The sequence below is a fragment of the Pipistrellus hanaki genome (genome assembly GCF_964339955.1).
Source record: "Pipistrellus hanaki genome assembly, chromosome: 9".
In the NCBI taxonomy this organism is placed as follows: Eukaryota; Metazoa; Chordata; class Mammalia; order Chiroptera; family Vespertilionidae; genus Pipistrellus; species Pipistrellus hanaki.
Window position 1 is genome coordinate 39,542,960 of NC_140511.1, and position 20,655 is coordinate 39,563,614.

The following is a 20,655-nucleotide window of genomic DNA, read 5'->3' on the forward strand; positions in this document are numbered from 1 at the left end:
CCAATTCTAAACAAGGAGATAATCTGTACAGAAGGCATACAGTTTTAAAACCATACACACACATATTATGTTTTATGTAGTTTATCAATTCATCTATGAATGTGAATATATTAAAATGGATAATAATAATATATGGAATTAGGACCAAAGTTGCCTCTTGGGAGGAAGGAAAGAGAATAAGAATGAAGGTTGAGATCAAAAGGAGTTTTAGCATTGTACTATTTTATTTACATATTTTAAAAAGGAGAGTATAGCCCTGCCAGCATGGCTTAGTGGTTGAGCATCAACCTATGAACCAGGTCATGGTTCCATTCCCAGTCAAGGCATATGCCCAAGTTGTGAGCTGAATTCCTGGTAGGGAGCATGAATGAATACAAAAAGAAAATATTTTCGCTCAATATCAGGAAGGGCTTTCTGAAGAAAAAAAACAGTTCCAAGATAGACACTCCCCAGTACAGTACTGGAGGTAGGTGAGCAGATAGGAAACACCTCTCCCCTCAGTCACGTACAAGGACCCGAAGACCCAGAGGTGAAAAAATTTCAAGGTGCTGCCGCCCAGAAGTTTAGCTACATGATCTAGTCCTGGGTCCTCTGAATACTTTGTTGATGATTGGACCTTAATTTTAGACTTTGCAGGGTGTGCCGGTACGAATGAATGACTGGACACCCAGGAAATGAAAACAGCTCTCATGAGAATTCAATGAATTACGTTTCTTGAAACTATCCATCAAGCTCACTTGTAGATGTTGGATGCAAAGATCAATTCTTGCTGAAGGGACTTTCAGGGGCGGGAGAGGAAGAGACAGTTCCGGGTGAGGAAGGTCGGGCGAAAAAGAGCACTAGTCTCCCAATTTGGCTCCTTTCGTGACCCCCTGGACTCCGGTACCAACCCCGTGGGCTGAACATAGCGCCCGCGGGCGGCCGGCAGGGGGGGTCACTTAGTGCCCCGGAACCTCCAGGGCTAGCTCGTGCAGCTGTGCGTCCGGGGAAGCGTTCGAGCGCTGCACCGCCCTGCGCAGTGCCCTTCAGCCCAGCGCCGGGAGGAGAAAGTTTAGGGCGAGGAACCCGCCGGTGGTCGTGGTGCTTCTCTTCCTCGCTGGCGGTCTGAGGCCAGGCCTCACATAAGAACGGCCTCAATATGATGACCGGACGGCCGGGCCGAAGGCCCTTGGAGTTCCTGCCGGATGAAGCGCGGAGCCTGCCCCCGCCCAAGCTGACGGACCCGCGGCTCGCCTACTTCGGCTTCTTGGGCTATTGCTCGGGCCTCCTGGATAACGCGATCCGGCATAGGCCGGTGCTGACCACCGGTGAGGGCTGCGCTGGCGGGCGGGCCCGGCGGGCGGGGAGAGGGTCACCAGGCCGCGGGCTGGCTCCTTCGCTGGTGCGGGCCGTTTCGCCTCGCAGGCCCTGCCTCGCCTTCCTGGGGCCTCCGCGCCCCTGAGCTCCTCCGAATTCGGCGAGGCCAGGGGGTCGTTTGGCTCTTCAGGAAACAGGGTGCGGTGGAACTCACGTCCCCGCAGTGAGACTATGATGAAGGACCGGCCATGGACTGCCCGCTCCCCTCTCATTTCGCGCTGTGGTGTGTGCAAACATGAGCGCTCACTCCATGCTCTGTGTACTCCTGACACGTACATTACAGCCTTCGCTCCTCAAAGCACCTCGCGGGGAGTTAGTATCCACAATGAGAAATCAGCCTTCCGGGGGTGCAAGCAGCTTGCCCAAGGTCATACGGCCAATAAGTAGCAGAGCCTGTTTTTATTTTTTTAAATATATGTTATTGATTTTTTACAGAGAGGAAGAGAGAGGGATAGAGAGTTAGAAACATCTATGAGAGAGAATCATGATCAACTGCCTCTTGCACACCCCCCACTGGGGATGGGCCCGCAACCAAGGTACATGCCCTTGACCAGAATCGAACCCAGGACCTTTCAGTCCGCAGGCCATCCCTCTGTCCACTGAGCCAAACCGGTTTTGGCAACAGAACCAGTTTTTAGACCTCTGGAGTCTATATTTGAAAATAGTGCTCTCAAACTGTAGCATACTACTCATAACCGAGGGTCTTGTTAAAAATGTGCATTCTGATTCGTTAGGTCTGGGAGAAGGCCTGATGTTAAACTGCCAGATACTATGGATGATGCTTGTGTAGAGACCCAGCTTTGAGTAGGAGGCTGTATTTTCTCCTGGTATATCCTTGGCGTCCTGTCAGAGCCTTTAATAGCTGACACAGTAGGTGTGCCGAGGGCTGTGGATCTCAAAAGGTAAACGTGGAGGGAACCTGGGAGATTTTGAACTTATCTATGACCTAACAGCCTTCCAGACCTATGGGGCTAGTAGGAATAAATGAAGGCAAGGGCCTTGGGATGGCAGATGGTTTGATGATTGAGTGAGTGTGCAGGGTAGGGCAATAAGGCTAGTAGGTACCTCGTGGCTATTCCCTAAGCCAGAGGTCGGCAAACTCATTAGTCAATACAGAGCCAAATATCAACAGTACAACAATTGAAATTTCTTTTGAGAGCCGAAAACTGTCTTCTGCGCATGGGCCACGAAGTTTCAATGGCACTCTGTGTGCCCCCGCATGTGGTATTTTGTGGAAGAGCCACACTCATGGGGCCAAAGAGCCGCCTGTGGCTCCCAGCCGCAGTTTGCCGACCACTGAATTAGGCAGATAGGAACCTTTTTTAGCTTTTGATTGCCAGGGGAGTTGGGAGAGGCAGGCAGAGATGCAATGATCAGACCTGTGTCAACTTTGTCAACAATGGGAAGCAATACTAAGTGGAGCCAAGGAGCCCAGTTGGGAAGAAAGTTAATACTACAGTGATTCCAGCAACCAGGAATCACCTCACTTGTTCCTCTTTTGCCTTCCAGCTGTATGTCATACCTGGAGGTCAGCTTCCAGCCCACCAAATCTCAGCATTTACATTGCTTAAATAGTATTGAAATCCCTTCTCCCTTGGACATGACCCTGCTCTACAGAAAGGAGTGATCTTTGACCATTTCTGCCTCTGGGTAGATGGGGTTTTCTTTCTCCCTTCTCTTTACCAGTCCTCATGTACCAAGTCTTAGAAAGAGCTCCACTATGGAACTAAATGGCCTTCCTCCACTGCTTCCCAACTGTGTCACCTTAGGCAAGTTACTTAGGCAGTTCAGAGCCACAGTCTCCTCATCTACAAAATGGGAGTAATTGATCTTTGCATATTTGTTGTGACAAGTGAGATAGGTAAAATAAATGCCTGGTCCACAAAAGGTGCTGGACAAAATTCCCTTTCCTTAGCAGTTGTTATGCAGACAGTTTTCAGTATTATGTTTGTTTACCATGTACAGAGCTCTTTCCTTTGCCAGGCAGTGTTACATCCTGCAGCGCTCGCCAACCTTTCGGACCTCATGGGCCACCGCGGTCCATGGACCACCGGGTGGTGACCGCCAACTTACGAAGTATGTGGGGTGAGGAATACCATCCCCGACCTTGAAGAGCATTTAGTCTGGTAGACAAATGGGTCTAGGTGGGACAGTTACCTGTTTTGATGACAGTGGATGAGCAGGGAGTGCCTGTGGAGCTTATAGGAGGTACAGATCAGAGGGGAACTGTTGAAGAGCAAGTAAAGATTGGCTGAAATGTGAAGTGTATACTACTTAATCTCACCTTATCAAACCAGGTTTTGTGTCTTTTCTGGAAGACAGAAGAGCTTAGTGGTTATGATATGGGTTTGATACCACCTTCATTTGATTCTTTGATTCTAGGGAAGTAACATCACTATGAGCTGTAGTTTCCTCATCTATGAAATAAGGAGAATGGCTACCTCTTTGTGTGGCTGTGAGAACTAGATGAGATGATGTATATAAAGCACTTAGCCCAGAGCTAGGGGTCAGAGTTCCTGAGTTCCCTGCTTTTCCCTAAGGTGCTTTGGAAAATTTAGGTCTTGACTTTATTAAAATTGTATCATTAATAGCATTTATTGAATTCATAATGTGTTTGTCTAGCTCAATATCTGGCATAAAGTAGTGCTCAATAAGTATTTAATGGATGAATAAGTCTATGTAGATTGCAAGGAAATATAAAACATGGTCTCAACCCTCCAAGTATTTACAAATCAGATGAGCATATCCATTAAAAAGACAAATTGTGGTACAAGTTAATGCACACACGTGTGACAGAACTGGAGAAGTGGGAAAGAATTTTCAAAATATAGTCCTGGAGAGGACCTGGCATTCTGTGGGTACTATTGGAATATTCTATCAGTGAAATCAAATTGTGCAGATCTTTTTCAAGTTAACAGAATTTTTTCTTAAGTTTTTCTCCTGTCATTTGTTTTTAAACCCCTGTTGCTGGCTACCACTTACCTGCCCTAAATTTACAGTTAGTTGATATCTATGTGTAGTCCACAAAATTAAATATTTATTGATTTCTAGTTTAATTTATCAGTAATTTATGGGGTTCTGCAAAGAACACCATGACTCCAAGTTTAGATTAACTGAGTAAAGGAAAGGAGAAAATGATTGTGGAGGGGTGATTTATGTGGTAAGAGAGAAGAGAGGTTAGGGAAATGGGGACTTGGGAAGAGGCTAAGCCTACCTTTAGGGCCGGGACACTGACAGGGTCTAGAATATTTATGAAGTCTTGCTGTGAGAGACATGGCTAAGCACAGAAAGTCGTTCTTTGTCGTCCAGTGGCACATGGGACAACCCAGCCAGCACCCTTTGGTTTGCGGTGCTGCAAGTGGCCCAGTTTGGGAGAACAGTGGCTGTTTGGGGCAAGGGAGAATGCAAAAGAGCCTGGGCCCTATCCAGTTCCAGGTCATAGTAATATTTTACATTTTTGTTGTTTTACACGTTTTCCAAAAATATTTTATATGTGTTTTTTTTTGTTTTGTTTTGTTTTGGTTTTTTTGGGTTTATATACCACTGCTGTGAGAAAGGTAGGATAGGTATTATCTTTGTTTTAGAGTTAGTAAATTTACTTGCCCAAGGTCATTCATTCACTTAATTAAATATTAATTGCTATCTATGTGCTGGTATACAAAAATGAATGAAACATTGGTGTTGCCTGGTAGTAGAGAAAGAAATAATTATTATAGCAACTTACATATTAATAGAGATGAGCTCACCCTTTTAAATTCAGGAAAGTTCTGGGAAGACTTCTTAGCTGAAGTGATGTCTAAGTTAAGTCTTGAAGGATCAGGAAGTTTCTGGGCAGAGAAATAAGTGTGTGGTATGTAGAAGCATAAAGAAGCCTAGTTTTTGTGAGGAGTTAAAAGCAGTTCAGCCCTAACTGGTTTGGCTCAGTAGATAAAGCATCGGCCTGTGGATTCAAGGGTCCCAGATTCGATACTGATCAAGGTGTGTAGGAGGCAACCAGTCAATGATTCTCTTTTCATCCATATTTCTGTCTCTCTCCCTCTCCTCTGTGAAATAAAAAAATAATAATAATAAAATAAAATTATTATTATTATTTTTTTAAAGGCAGTTCAGTGCTTCTGGCACACACTGCCTCCCCGGGAGTGCCAGAAGATGAAGGTGGGAAAGTTGGCTCATGAAGGGCTTTAGAGGTCAAATGCACTCCTATTGACCATACTTGAAGGAGAAGGGACCAACACGCTAGGTTTATATTTCAGTAAAAATTCCTCTAGTGACAGGATAAAAGCTGGGATCATACAGAATGAAAAATTAGATGAAGGGGAGACCAGTTAGAGCAAATGAGAGATAAGTGAAGAAATATTTACAAGGTAGAATTGACAGCATTCAGTGGCTGGATATGGGGAAGAGGGTAGAAATAAAGGATGATTACTGTGTTTATTACCCAGGACTTAGATTTCTGGGCAAAAGGTCTTATTCTTGGAATTAGGAGAAAGAGGTATGAATAGGAAGGAAATGAGTTCATTTGAGGATATTTAAGTGGACATATCTGGATGTATCTGTTATTCAGTATGCGTGTATGAGTTGGATGTACTTGTAGGTCACCAGAAATGGATAGTAAATAAAAGTATAGTAATAAACGAGCTCTCCAAAGGAAGATGTGTGGGATAAGAAGTGGAGAGCTGGGGATAGAAATCTGGGGCTTAGCTAGAAAGTCAAACCTGCAGTTAGCCTTTTGCAAAAAAATATTTCATATATAAAGTTATACCTTTGGATCTCCCCTTCAAACTAAATTTTTCTCTATGGTATTATATATTTTAGGCTTTGTAAGCCATAAGGTCCTTTCTAGTGATTTGATCCTCTCTAGTCTCATAATAGAGTGACTTTTTTAATATGATGAATTTTTAAATATAGTTTTTAATAGATAATTCATGAAATAGGAGGAAATTTAAATGGTACAAAAGATAATTGAGATATATTTGTAGTTAGCCTGCTGTTGTAGTAACCACTAATTATGCAAATATAAATCAGTTTATGGAGACAAACAAAATTGCTTTTAGACCATTTGTGGAGGACTTTCCCCTCAGCTCATCACATCCTGAACATATCCTGGAATATAAATTCGTTGAGGTCTAAAGTTAACTTATCAAAGAAGAAAATATTTTTTTCTGTTCTCAGTCTAGCATTTAGGATTTGGTACTTAAAAAGCTTTTCCCATGAAGAAATTTATAAAACCTCATTTTTAAAAATCTTGGTTCTATTGGTAGTGATGTTTGTAGACTTTAATGTTGTCTTTTATAGTTGTCAAATTGCTTTAAGAAAACATCTCAAGATCAAGGCTGTTTGTTCAGAATAGCCATATAGAAAGTCCTTTTTAAATAAAAAAAAAAAAAGAATTTTAGCCAAAACTGGTTTGGCTCAGTGGATAGAGCGTCAGCCTGGGGACTGAAGGGTTTCATGTTTGATTCCGGTCAAGGCATGTACCTTGGTTGCGGGCACATCCCCAGTGGAGGGTGTGCAGGAGGCAGCTGATCGATGATTCCTCATTGATGTTTCTCTCTATTCCTCTCTCTTCCTCTCTATAAAAAAAAATCAATAAAAATATATTTAAAAATAAATAAATAAAAATTAAAAAAAGAATTTTAGAAGAAAAGCAAATTATATATCTGAAATGTAAGAATATAATCTTATATTGACTGACTGATTTTTGTTTTCTTTGGGATTTGTCCTTTGATTTTCAGGTGTGCATCGCCAGCTTCTATATATTACTTCCTTTTTTTTTGTTGGATATTATCTTCTAAAACGTCAAGACTATATGTATGCTGTGAAGGACCATGATATGTTTGCATATATAAAATCACATCCAGAGGATTTTCCTGAAGAAGGTATTTCAAGTTAATTGTAAAAAGCCTTTCTTTGCATCATTTCCCCCTGGTTAATCTTTTCCATGTCTGTAACTTCAGGTTTCTTCTCTATTCTGTTGAGTCCCACATGGTTGTCCAGAGACCAGAATTTTCTTGAATTCATATGTCAGATTTCTGGCTAAGTACCTCAGACAGCAAATAGACCCTCATGTTCCCTCTGCCTGCCCATACCTTCTGTTCGGAGCCTGCTTCAGTGATGGCACCACTGTCCACCTGTGTATTCTAGCAGAAGCCTGGGAATCATCTTCAGGTCTTTTCCCATCAAGTCTTATTGTTCTGCTTCCTATTTCTCATCTCTGAACTCTCCACTCTGCTCCACTGCTACTATCCTGGTTCAGGCCCTAATAATCTTTTGCTTGAATCATTGACTTGCCTTCAGACACCTATGTTTTTGGTCTTGCTGTAGATCATGTCTCAGGTTAACTGCCTGGTAGAAACACTTTGCCTATACCTTTTATCCACCACATTACTTAGACACAGTTGTGTGTCACTCATTAGACTGCAGCTTCATCTTTGAATGTCCCAGCCTCTAGGACAGAGCCAACACATAGTAGGCACTTAATAAATAATAGCTGACCTGAACAACACAGAACCCTGCCTCATCTCCCATAACGCATCTCCTGCCTCGTGAAAGGCCCAGTCCTGAACCTGCCCTGTATCACTTCGTACACACTGTGCTTTTTTCTTGAGCCTCCTCCTGTCCCATTTCCACTCTTCCCATCTAACAAATCCCTGCTCAAGGTTCATCATCTCAGTGAAGTTTTCACCCAGCTGCAGACAGGAATTTCCTCAGCAAACTGCTTATCTCTGTTCAACTATAATTATGACATAATTGCCTTCTTTTTATTTTACACATACACACAATACAGATGTGTACATATGTGAAGGAAGGAAGGAAAAGGAAGCAATATTTTAAACCTGTAAATATATAGATTTTAAATAGACTTTCCTATATGTATAATAATATTAAGCATTGAAATTTTATTAGACTGAATGATGATCTCTCAGGTCCTGTTTATTCTAAATTTTATTACTGTATTTAACATTCCTATAACCTTTAATCACATATGTAATGTTAATGGTGGATCTGAAAGGTACAGTTTTTGTTTTGTTTTGTTTTTGCCGATGAGCTCAACGACTAATACAAAGCCATGAATAGTGGTTGTAGAACGCACAGAAAATATTCAGAACTGCTAGATGTTAGAGCTGGAAGGAATCTTGGGAATATTAATTTCCAGAGTGAGAACCAATGGCAGAGCAGTCCTCAGTTCCAGACCTCTAGCTCTTTGCCTCCATATTTCTATGTAGTTCCCTCTGTCAGCGGGAGCGTGTAGAGCCTCATGGGCTCTTTTTGTCTCTGAGCAGCGGATTACTGGCAGGTGTGCCAAGAGCCTCATGCATTGACCACACAGGCATGGAGTACTTGATGACCTCAGCTCTGGGCCCCTCCCTGTTCTTCCTTCCTTTACCCCTTTAGCCAGGACCCCCCTGGCAGCACCTTGCCCCTCCAGGCAGCCATCTGGATGTCACCACAGATTCTTCAAAGTCCATTCAGTATAGCAGGATGTTTCAGTGATCACCAAACCATAGTTGAGGACAAGAAAAGAAGGAAATTTTAGGGGTTTCTATCTGTAAGAATATTATATTTTAATTTTATTCTTTAGGAAATATGATTTAAAACATACTTTAAACATAAATGTTTTGTGATCTTTTCTTTTATAGATAAGAAAACGTATGGTGAGAAATTTGAAAAATTCTACCCAGTGCGTTGAAGTCTTCAAATCACTTTCTTTGGTTTCACTGAAAACAGTTATTTCTGAATTTTGTGGAGAATGATTTCATGATATCTGAAGTTTATATTAACCTGTATGTTAACACCTTGTGATTAAAATGGTCATCATGAACATTCTGACTCTTTTTTATCATAAAAAAAACAACAATGGTCTGTTTTCATTTACCCTATTTTAAGAAGACATCTGACAGACTTAAAAATGAAGTCTAGTTATAGTTCGGTGTTGAAAACTATAGTCTGTGGGTCAAATCTGGCTCATGCCAGTATGTTCTTTTAGAACACAGCCATGCTCATATGTTTACATATTTATGCTTGCTTCCATGCTACAACAGCAGAGGGCAGAGTTGCGTAGTTGTGACAGAGACCTTATGGCTTACAAAGCCTAAAATATCTAATAGTGCCCTACAGAAAAGGTTTGCCTGCTCCCATTCTAGAGCAAAGCAAGCTAGATTATGGAGGGTTTTGTAAGTCATGTAGAGTAATTTTGACTTGATCCTCTGGGTGGGGTGGGGAACCTTTTTTTCTGTGAAGGGCCAATGGGATATTTATAACATCATTCGAGGGCCATTCAAAATCGTCAACTTAAAACAGCCTGCTATATGTGGTCAGAGATTTAACTAAACCCTAATGCCTTGGCAAGACCAGACCAGGTGATTTTTCAGGCCATATGCGGCATGTGGGCCAGACAGTCCCCACTCCTGCTCTAGGTAGTAGGAAGTCACTAAAGGGTTTTTAATAGGAATAAAAACATGATCAGGATTGCGTTTTTGAGCTCTCTGAACAATATAGCAGGTGGTTTACAAGCAGGAAACTCAAGACCAGGAGAACAGAAAACATTCTGCAAAGGGCCTTTGCTCTTAGAAGATGGATCATCCTGGAGAAAGTGGGCTCAGTGCTAACACTCTCAGCAGAGCTCAGTGCAATTAGTAGTAAAAGATCCCACCTAACTGGAATGAGCTTACAAGTTTACTCTCTTTTTTATATATAATTTTTATTGATTGATTGATTTCAGAGAGGAAGGGAGAGAGAAGTAGAAACATCAGTAATACCAGAGAATCATTGATCGGCTGCCTCCTGGGCATGTGCCCTTGACCAGAATTGAACCCGGGACCCTTTAGTCTTCAGGCTGATGCTCTATCCACTGAGCAAAGTCAGCAAGGGCTGAGCTTACTCTTTATTGCTCGTCAAATCCAGTGCTTGTCCAGAAAGCTTTCGTTTCCAGGCTCGGATTTTATGATCAGACTAGAGACCCAGCCCTTGAAATCGTGCAAGACCCAGACCTGCTGGGCCAGCAGGACTCCAGACCCGCTGTGCACGATCCTGCCATTCTGTGTGAGCTGAGAGCCCTGCGCCGCCACCACCACCATGAGCAGCTCACAGGCCGGGGAGAGTGATCGAGAGGTGCACCTCCTGGTGACTGGTTGGTTGGTCATTCTGGCATTCTAGCCACTGGCTTTTTATAATATAGATTAGTTTTTGGGGATTAATAAAATTGTTTCTTTCCATGTGATGTCAAAGTAGGTGGCATGTGATTATAAGCGTGGTTTCTGGGTAAAATTAGATGAGTGCCATCTCTGTTCTCAAGTGCCTCTTGTTGAATATAAAATCATGACTAAGGTAGTACTTTAGAGTTGTTAATGTACAAATACAAGGCATTATATTTTAACTAGGCATGGTGTACAAAATTCAAGCACCGGTGGGGTCCCTCAGTTTGGCCTGCACCCTCTCACAATCTGGGACCCCTCGGGGGATGTTTGGCTAATGGTTTAGGTCCAACATCCCTGCGGGATGTAGCAGTATGCGAAGCAGCTGGTGGGAGAGGCTTCCAGCACCATAGCTGCACTCACCAGCCACGAGCCTGGCTGCTGGCTGAGCAATGCTCCCACTGTGGGAGCACACTGACCACGAGGGGGCAGCTCCTGTGTCAGTGCACATCATAGTGACCTATGTCATAACAGTCGCTTAGGCTTTTATAGATGGTTTCTGTACTAAATAACTTATAGTTCACCTGTGCTTGGCAGGAACAAAAGTGAACCACTCAATCCAAGGGACTTCTGGAGTGTAAAAAACAAAGGCTAAAGCAAATACAGAAATATAGGTGCGGTGGGGGTGGGGGAATGAGCGTATAAATAACAGCGCTTATATGCCAGGTACTTTTGATTCTATTTTGTTTAATTTCTAGACTAACCTTGTGAGGTAGGCAATACTATCCCCATTTATAGGTGGTGAAATTTAGATTCCAATGGATTAAATAACTTGCCAAAGATCACACAGTGAATTGCTAAGAATCGGTCAAATGCTAAAACCTATGTTCCTACCATGACACACCGTCTAGATATCATCTAGCCCCTCCCGATCCACGGATCACTATCCCAGACTGGTAAGCGGAGAGAGGGAGAGTTGTAAAGAGCAGCAAGCATCCTAAAGGTGACCCGGTGATGAGTCACGAATTGGTGCTCAAAGGGAGGTAGTGAAGCATCCCAGAAAACCACGTCGCCTCACTTCCAGGGCAGGTCTAGCCTTTCTGCTCTCATCGCCAGGGCTCTTGAACTGCTCCGAGTCCTTATTACAGAGTCTGCCTTCTCTCGTATAAAGGGATCTGTGGAATTCAGAAATATTAAAAAACCAAGTCAGTGTTGTTAATGAAAAAAAACATTGAAACCTGTAAAGAATTTTTTTGTGAGTTTATTTGAGCCAAAATTGTCAACACGTGCGTGGAAGCAGAACCTCAACCTCAACGGATTGAGATAATGCTCCGGAGAATGGCAGGTTACATTTCTATATTTATACATTGTAATCAAAGGAAAGGGACGTAGGTGAGTTACATGAAATCCATTGGTGATAGATTAGGGAGGTGGGACAGAGCGAAGCGGGAAACCTCTGGGATAGGGTAAAAGGTTAAATGATGGACATGAGCTTCTTTCACAGAGATGGATACAGGATACTTTAACGTAATTAACAGTTGACAATTCATTTGATAACAATAACAATGAGGAATGTCTTGAGGCCATTTGTTGTGCCCTGAGGGGTCTGGGGTAAAAGGAAGTTACAAGTTACCCAGACATCTCGCAGATATGTTATCTTAGATGCCGAAGGCAGATGGGCTCAGTAAAAGATCAAAGTTGATCTTTGTCAGGTGAAATCTCTGGGACATGACTACCTACTATAACCTGTTAGATATTTAATTTTCAAACCATCTCTTGTGGATATCTTGGGTCTCTGGGTTTGCAAGACCGCCACACAGGCCTTCCCTGAGCTTGTCAGGTTAGCTTGTGGCTCTTTTCTTTCACAGTGTAAAACCACATCACTGAGGTACTGTCACGTTCCTCCTGAATAAGAAAAATAATGAAAAAGCTCAATGATGTTGCTGTAGGAGACGCCTGCAATATCATAGCCCTGTAAGAAGAATCATGTTATCAGAGCTGCAATAACTTCATTTTACCAAAAGGGAAACTACAATGCAGAAAAGTAAGTTAGCCCTGGCTGGTGCAGCTCGGTTGGAGCATTGTCCTGGAATGTAACAGGTTCGATTCCCAGTCAGAACAGAACATGTACAGGAGGCAACCAATTGATGTTTCTGTCACATCGATGTTTCTCTATTCCTCTCTTTCTAAAAATCAAAAACATACCTTCAGGTGAGGAATAAAAAAATTTTAAAAAAGAATCTGTCCAGTGTGGTTGAGCATTGACCTATGAACCCAGAGGTCACAGTTCAATTCCAATCAGGGCACATGCCCAGGTTTCGAGTTCGATCTTCAGTGTGAAGTATGCAAGAAGTAGCTGATCAATGATTCTCATCATTGATGTTTCTATCTCTCTCCCTCTCCCTTCCTCTCTGAAATCAACAATCAACAACAAAACAAAACGATATATATATATATATATATATATATATATATAATTATTATTATTATTATTATTATTATTATTATTATTATTTTGTAAAGAGAGAGAAAAGAAAGGTAAGTCATACAGAGCCAGGACCAGAGCCCAGGTTTTTTAACTTCTGCTATGCCACGAAAATCAGTAGTGTTGCGTGGAACTGCTTCTCTTGTCTGTGAAGCAGTTTGGGGTTGATCAAAGAGTGAATGTTCTACTCACGCAGTTCCCCCTCCTCCCCCTCCCCCAGTTCCCACCTCCAGCCCAGGCTGCAGAATTCTATGGCGCTAAAGAAATTCACTAACTCAGAGGAAAGGACTTAGATGCCAGTTAGGCCAGGGCTCATTTGCATCTCAGCTGTGACATTTCCTGAATAACCTTGGGCTCATTTTACTTCTCAGGCCTCCGGGCTTTTTCATCTGTGAAAGGGGATGCTAATTCTATTAGATAATATACAAGTGATTTTAACCTATAAAACTATTCAAGTTTGTTGTTGTTTTCGCTACCACTGTTACAATTCAGTGAAGAAACTGAAGCCCAGAAAGCAGAGGTCTCACAGCTCATTAGTGGTGGAACCAGAACTTGACTCCGAGCTGTTGACCCAATTCAGTTATATTCAAGAACCTCTGAAAGGCGAACTAGGGAGCCTTGAGGGGAGAGAGAAGCTAGGCTGAAGTTCTGATTGGGTTTGAGGTAGTGGAGGGAAGAATGGCTGAGGAAATACCTGCGCAGAGCTCACCATAGACTGTGTTCAGGTCCCTGTTCCATCCTCATCATTGCAGGTGGCCTCTAGGCAAATTATGAAGATAGCACATCTGGCCACAATCGGTCGGGTGTGGTAAAAAGAACACTCAGCTCAAACTTGGGGCCAGTCTTGCTTTTGTCTTCTTTCTAGGTGACTTTTAGTGAGTCGCTTCACCTCTGGCTTTCATTTCCTTACCAGTAACACGGGGATAGAAATCCACCCCACCTACTCCATCGTGGTTTTGAGATTCCCATGAACATGAACAAGGTTTATCACCAGGGAAGCCAGTTTGTGGGAGCAGGGCTGGCAGGTGGCCCAGGATGAAAGCTGGCAGGTGGTGTGACCAAGTTTCTTCCCATCTACCCAGGAGTGGCCCACCCATAACTGTCCCAAGTCTACTTCCTGTCACCGAGTGCCTTCACCTGCTTGTCTAGCTGGCTGCTCACCCACACCTCATAACCCCAACCCTCTGTGCACAGACATATGGGCTCGGACTCCAACAAATATGTCCTCACAACAGAGCATCCCAACAGGCATGCCTGCACAGGTAGCAGTCCTGTAGCTTTCCGTTGGCTGGCTGCACCCCAGTCAGGTGCAGGAATATTGTGAGCAGCCTCACCTATCGCCCCTACTTTACATAATTTTTCATGCTCTGTGACCTTAAAAAATATCAGGTACAGTACATAGAATTCACACATGGAATTCACAATTTACCTGCGTAAATACCCATATTTATTAACAAATGTGCACGTGCATAAACACATGTGCATACATCAGGTATGCACTCACGGGTCACTTTTCCCTCTGTCTCCATAGCAGTCACTCCATTACTCACCAGTTCTGGGTCAGAAGGACAGTAAGGCAGTCCTGGCCTTGGGCCTTCCCAGGTGATGTTTCCAGAACCCTGAAGTGGGTCTGAGACCCCCTCCCATGGGGTTGCACCACTGCTCCCCATGTTCCCCTGGAATGTCCCTTCGTGGACCCTGACACCCGCTAGCATGGCCACCATTACCTTTCCTAGCGTCCGTCCGAGGCTTAAATGGCCTGTCCCGTTATCTCCTGGTACGTCCTCGTCACCTCCTCGGCTTTCAAGGTGAGGTGGGTGAGGATGTGATGAAGGCTGGAGAAGTGCAGGTGGAACTGGGCCTCTAGGTCCAGCTGCCCCAAGAGCTCCTCGCCCTCTTCCGTCTCTGCAGCTTCATTCTCAGCCTCATGGGCTCCACCACCTGCCATCTTGACCTGCCCCTCCTTCCGGGGCAGCAGCCCGTGCTCCACATCCACGCGGATGGCCTTGAGCATGGTGAAGTAGTTGTAGAGACTGGGGGCTCCAGCCTGGGCCTCACCCCCGTGCGCACTTGGCTGCAGGTCCCGCAGAAGGCTGGGGAACATCACCACCTGCTCCATGTTCTGCACCACGGCCGAGTACCGGTCCATGACGGTCAGCAGGCAGTTCTTGGGGTAGCGCGGGGTGAGAACCTGCATGGTCGCGTCCTCTGGCACCCTGAGTCCGGCAGACTGCCCAGCACTGTTTCTACGCTGTTATCTTTCACGCCTGGGAGGGATGACAATTTGACAGGAAGCCAGGGCCCACCTGGTGGGTCAAAAAACACACAGATCTGTTTTAGGCCAATGCCAGTGCTTGGGCCCCAGTGCCTGCATTAGATGATCTATCTGCCCAGGGACTGACCTGCCAGCCTTCTGCATGTCATTTCACCACTCCTGACCGCCTCGGGGAGAGCCTGGCTCCTCCTCCTCAGTCAGCTCATGGGGCCAGTTACAGGGAAGCTTTGCTCTTTGGCAACGAGTGCGTTTGACCTCAGGGCAGTCACTGATTCCTTCAGGTCACCACCCGAGACCAACTGCCTCTTGCTGCCCATTTAGAGCAGCCTCCTAAAGCTCAGCTCCCTTCTTCAACCTGGGGTGTGGAGGCTGTGACATGAACGGGTGTGTGTGTGTGTGTGTGTGTGTGTGTGTGTGTGTGTGGACATGAAAGAAAGCACTTGGGGAAAGGGAGAGGACGAAGGGGAGGGGCAAAGAGCACTGAAATGGGAACCAGAAGCCCAGTCCTGCAGTTTTCTAGTGTGTTTTTGTTTTTTCTTTATTCAATGCACTTATTCAGCACCTACTCTGCATCCATTTCTGCACTAAACCCTTTCACAAAGTTATCTCATTTAATCTTCACCACAACCCTATGATATTTCACCTTCCTGTTTAACAATAAGAATGCTGAGGTGTAGCCGAAACCGGTTTGGCTCAGCGGATAGAGCGTCGGCCTGCGGACTGAAAGGTCCCAGGTTTGATTCCGGTCAAGGGCATGTACCTTGGTTGCGAGCACATCCCCAGTGTGTGTGTGTGTGTGGGGGGGTGCAAGAGGCAGCTGATTGATGTTTCTCTCTCATTGATGTTTCTAACTCTCTATCCCTCTCCCTTCCTCTCTGTAAAAAATCAATAAAATATATTTTTTAAAAAAAGAATGCTGAGGTGTAGATTGCTAAAGGAGCCGCCCATGGTCATGTTGGAGCTGGGATTCCAGCCTAGGACCACCTCTCTCCCACCTCCGGTGAGTGCCCTAGATCACGTGAGGTTGAACGAGTTGCACTCTGTAGTCACTGGGTCTGTATCTTTATCTGTAAATTCGGGGTGGTGTGGTGAGGATCGGACAAAACAAAGCTAAAAAGAATGCTCTGTAAGCCACAAAGCACAGTCCCTGATGTATTATCTGGGCGGAATCTAGGTTGATGCTCAGGTCCCTCCCAACTCTCATCTGCAATCCCACGCGTTACAGTGCTTCCTCTTTACCGCTGGCCTAGTCCTTTGGCCAAAGTCTTGGACAATAATCATTCTTTTCACGGCCACATTATCACAATCACCAAACTGCACCTGTTATACTTACTCAGGAGAGAATTAGGAAAACGAGGCCCAGAGGGAGGCTCAAAGTTGCACTGCAAGCTTGTGTCAGAGTCAGAATTCTGGTTCGGCCACCTGCTCACAGCACCGCCTCAGGTGGACCAATCTCTAGGTACTTTCTGCTCAGCAGGAGAGGAGAGAAGTGGAGAGCCCAGGGAAGGGAATGTCTCACCTAAGTGACTCTTTTTTTTTTTTAAATATATTTTTATTGATTTTGTACAGAGAGGAAGGGAGAGAGATAGAGAGTTAGAAACATTGATGAGAGAGAGTCATCAATCAGCTGCCTCTTGCACACCCCCTACTGAGGATATGCCCGCAACCAAGGTACATGCCCTTGATCGAAATCGAACCCGGGACCTGTCAGTCCCCAAGCCCATGCTCTATCCATTGAGCCAAACCGGTTTCAGCTCACCTAATCGACTCTTAAAAAATATGTATACATATATATTGATTTCAGAAGGGAAGGGAGAGGGAGAGAGATAGAAACATCAATGATGAGAGAGAATCATTGATCGGCTGCCTCCTGCATGACCCACACTGGGGACCAAGCCCACAACCCAGCATGTGCCCTTGACCAGTCCACAGGCCGACACTCTATCCACTGAGCTAAACGAGCCAGGGTTCACCTAAGCGACTCTTACTCTATCCCCATGGCAGGAGCCCCTCTGCATCCCTAGGACTGACAATTACCCACTCGCCTACTTCCTTCCGCGCCTGTGGCCTGAGTGCCGAGAAAGTTCATCTTTATGTTGAACTGAATTCTACCTCCCATTAGTCCTTCCCCCTTAAGTTATAATATTCACCCCACCCCCAAATCACTGGTCTTATCTGTTTCACACAATGCCCAGCCTCTAACTCACTCATTGCCCACAACGCGAGGCAGAAAAACAAAAGTGTATCCCTTTCAGATAAGGAAACGGAGACCCAGAAAAGGGGAGGTCGTGGCCCACAGTCTCAGAGGCGAGAGAGGGAGGCCCAGCCCAGCTCTCTGGGCCTCAGAGGAGAGCAGTTGCCCCTCTCGCCAGGTGCCCTTTGGGGGCTGGCTGTGTAGACAGCTGCAGGTGACCTGTGTCATCCTGCATTGGGACAGTTGGCTCTGTCTCTTCAGAACAGAGAGGGCAGCCAGGTTCAGTCACCTGCTGTGAAGGGCAGAGCTTCCACTTTAACCCTTTCTGTACTGCAGGTAATGGGGTGGGACAGAGAGTCCGGCCAGCTCTTCCTCCCTCTGGCTGTGTGGCCCTGGGCTAGTCACGCTCCTCTCTGAACCTCAGCTTCCTTCTATGTCCTAATAACAATCATTGATCACTAGTCTAAGCAAAGTACTTGGAACAACCCTTCCAATAATCATATGTAAATGGTGTTCTCCACTTACAGAGGAGGAAATTGAGGCCTCAGAACGCACACTATTAGTTTAAGCCTTAAACTTTAAGGCAAGGAGGAGTTGGGATGAATAATAATTCCTACCCATGGATCATTATGCGGTTTGGAGATGATGTTTGTGAAATATCTGGTATACTGCAGATAAATATGCACCGTCTCCTGCCACTTCCCCTTTCCTACACTCTGCTCCCCAGTTCCTCATTCACTCCTCCATCCTGGGGCTTGATGCACACATTTCGGTCCCGTTCATATCAGTCCTGGCGCCCAGAACTGCAAATACTCAGCGGATTCTGAGCTCCAATGCCCACGGCTGTAAAGTAAAAGGTTTGCAGATCTCTGAAGGGTAAGAGGCCCTTCCAGCCCTGGTTGGGTAACTCCTTCTGAATCCACGTGCAGGTCCCTAAGAGCGTTACCCTGCCTCAGTGCTGGCACTTATAACTCAGCCCCATCGTTGCCGACTCAGAACTGGAAAACATGATGTCTCATGTGCCCAGGGCTGGGAGAGCTGACTCTGGCACAAGGGGCAGGGCAGGCGTGCCCTCCCTGCACGTGGCAGCCTCCTTCCTCTTTTACCCAGTGACCGAGAGCCACCCGGGCCCCTATGGGGGGCTGAGCTTTGTTAGGGCCTCTCCAGCTCAGACCTGGAGGAACTCCACCTGAGCACATGGCCCCTGTGCTTGCATGCTCAAGCCAGTCTGTTCCCAGACTTGTTGCTGGACTGGCCCAGAAGGATGGAGTGAGTGAGTAAATGGGTGTGTTAGTGAAAGAGGGAGAGTGTGAACAAACTGGTAACTGGGGGGGAGGGTGAGTTGTGTGAGCAAATGAGAGCAGAACTCTCTGGTTGCCCTGAGGAGGAGGAGAGGCCAGGGTCGCCCAGCGTCACCCAGCCAGCAGGCTACAGACAGAGACTGCCCCCAGGTCTACATGGCAGACGGGAGGCCCTGGACATAATTTTGCTGAATCAGCAGCTGCCAGCCATCTTGGATTAGAAGGCAAAGAGCAGGGATCTAAGGGGAGAGGCTTGGCTCAGACAAGTCCTAGGAGTGGGGAGAGGGGAGAGGCAGAAAAGGGAGGTGGGGGCTTCTCAGAGGCTGCTGTGGTGCAGGGCCCTGTGGACTCACTGTCCCTGCTCTCACGTTGCCCCATCCCAGGGGTGGGAGGTTATCTGGTCCAACGGGGCACTGCAGGTGGGAATCCTGGCAACGGGAGGGAGGGAATTAGCAGAAGCTGGACTAGACCTCAAGCGGCATTTGGTATCCCCAGTGTTCTCTCCTGCTCTCAGGTGGGGGAAACTGAGGCAGGGTGAGGCATTGGTCCTGGGCTGGCTCCGCAGAGCTGCCATGGGCCTCATGCTCAGGGCATCTGCATCGCCCACGCTGGAGAAACGTAACTGGCTTCAGATGGACTGGCGTCAAGGCCCCAAGGGCCTGGCCGGGAACACCATGTGAATGTGGTGCAAGGGTTAGGATGGTTATGTCCTGCCCCAGGGCCGCCTGTCTCCAAGCAACCGGGCTGGGCAAGGACCCAGGCAGCTACAGAAGGGACTCAGACAAAGGTTGCAGCAAGTTTTCTAGTTTTAAAAATGAATTTTAGCCCCAGACAGTTTGGCTCAGTGGATAGAGCCTCGGCCTGCAGACGGAAGGGTCCCGGGTTCGATTCCGGTCAAGGGCACATACCTCAGTTGCATGCTTATCCCTGGCCCTGGTCGGGGTGTGTGTGAGAGACAGCCAATCCATGTGTCTCTCTCACATCGATGTTTCTCTCTCTCTGTCTCTCCCCCTCCCTTCCACCCTCTTTAAAAATAAATGGAAAAATATCATTGGGTGAGGGTTAAAAAAAAAAAAAAAGAATTTTATGCACACATATCACCTGATATTGATGGGCCTCAGGCTATTTTTCTTCCCATTGTCACTCCAGTCCTGACTTATTGGGAACACATGAGCTCAAGGGCCAGAAGCTGCCCAGTCCCTGAGCCCCTGGTGGGCCAGGAGGAAACAGGACATGGTCCCTGCCGTCCAGAACCTGACTCCCTCTGTCACCCAGGGACCTCATGGGTTGAGAGCCTACTGTGTGTCTGCACTGTGCTGGGCCTGGGCCTATCACAGGGCATGAGGCAGACCAGGCACCCCAGTCAGGCAATTCATGTCTAGTGGGAAGAGCTACAACACACAGATGTACAGATGAATACAATAATATCACTCTGTGACACGTACTAGGAAGAAAACAAAGTGAAATAATGCGTTAGAGCCTGCGACTGCCAGTGTGGTCTGCAGACAGGCAGCAGCAAATCACCAGGGCTCAGCAGATGCTCGGGCCCTGCCCAGGACTTTCAGATCAGAAGCTGCATCTCAGCAAGCTCCGCAGGGAATGCTTATGGCCAGGGAGTCAGGAATTCACTCCAAACCAGCGATTATTCTCCCAGGGAAGAATAAATGTTTGTGTTGACACCTGAAGGTTCTCTCAGCTCCTGGAAGTCTGTCTTCCAGGTAGCAGAAACAGCCCATGCTGCTGAACATAAACTGTTCTCCTTAAAGACACACCTAGCTCACCTGGTAACCTCTACCTCTCCAGGACTCAGTGATCCACCTGGAAAATTGAGGAGTTGGACTAAATAGGAACTCTTTTAAGGTTTAAAGAGAAAGAGGAGAGGAGAGGAGAGGAGAGGAGAGGAGAGGAGA

General features: G+C 45.9%; 2 protein-coding genes across 2 annotated transcripts; one reads left to right on the top strand and one right to left on the bottom strand.

Moving 5' to 3' along the window:
• Nucleotides 1–990: 990 nt before the first annotated feature.
• Nucleotides 991–9,178, top strand: NDUFC2 (NADH:ubiquinone oxidoreductase subunit C2). Its single transcript, XM_084894680.1, has 3 exons — nt 991–1,307; nt 7,092–7,235; nt 8,997–9,178. The coding sequence occupies exons 1-3, from the start codon at nt 1,139–1,141 to the stop codon at nt 9,044–9,046; spliced, it is 363 nt and encodes a 120-aa protein (XP_084750806.1). The 5' UTR covers nt 991–1,138; the 3' UTR covers nt 9,047–9,178.
• A 123-nt stretch (nt 9,179–9,301) lies between these two features.
• Nucleotides 9,302–15,463, bottom strand: THRSP (thyroid hormone responsive). The gene is made up of 3 exons (XM_084894679.1): nt 15,378–15,463; nt 14,703–15,281; nt 9,302–11,665 (listed from the first exon to the last, which is right to left on the bottom strand). The coding sequence occupies exon 2, from the start codon at nt 15,170–15,172 to the stop codon at nt 14,726–14,728; it is 447 nt and encodes a 148-aa protein (XP_084750805.1). The 5' UTR covers nt 15,173–15,281; nt 15,378–15,463; the 3' UTR covers nt 9,302–11,665; nt 14,703–14,725.
• Nucleotides 15,464–20,655: the final 5,192 nt, after the last annotated feature.

Bases quoted from the DNA above. Each gene is read 5' to 3' on its own strand.
- NDUFC2 (XM_084894680.1), top strand. From the start codon at position 1,139: ATGATGACCGGACGGCCGGGCCGAAGGCCCTTGGAGTTCCTGCCGGAT. The intron at 1,308-7,091 runs GTGAGGGCTGCG...TTTGATTTTCAG, and splicing joins TAGGCCGGTGCTGACCACCG to GTGTGCATCGCCAGCTTCTA. The intron at 7,236-8,996 runs GTATTTCAAGTT...TTTCTTTTATAG, and splicing joins AGAGGATTTTCCTGAAGAAG to ATAAGAAAACGTATGGTGAG.
- THRSP (XM_084894679.1), bottom strand. From the start codon at position 15,172: ATGCAGGTTCTCACCCCGCGCTACCCCAAGAACTGCCTGCTGACCGTC.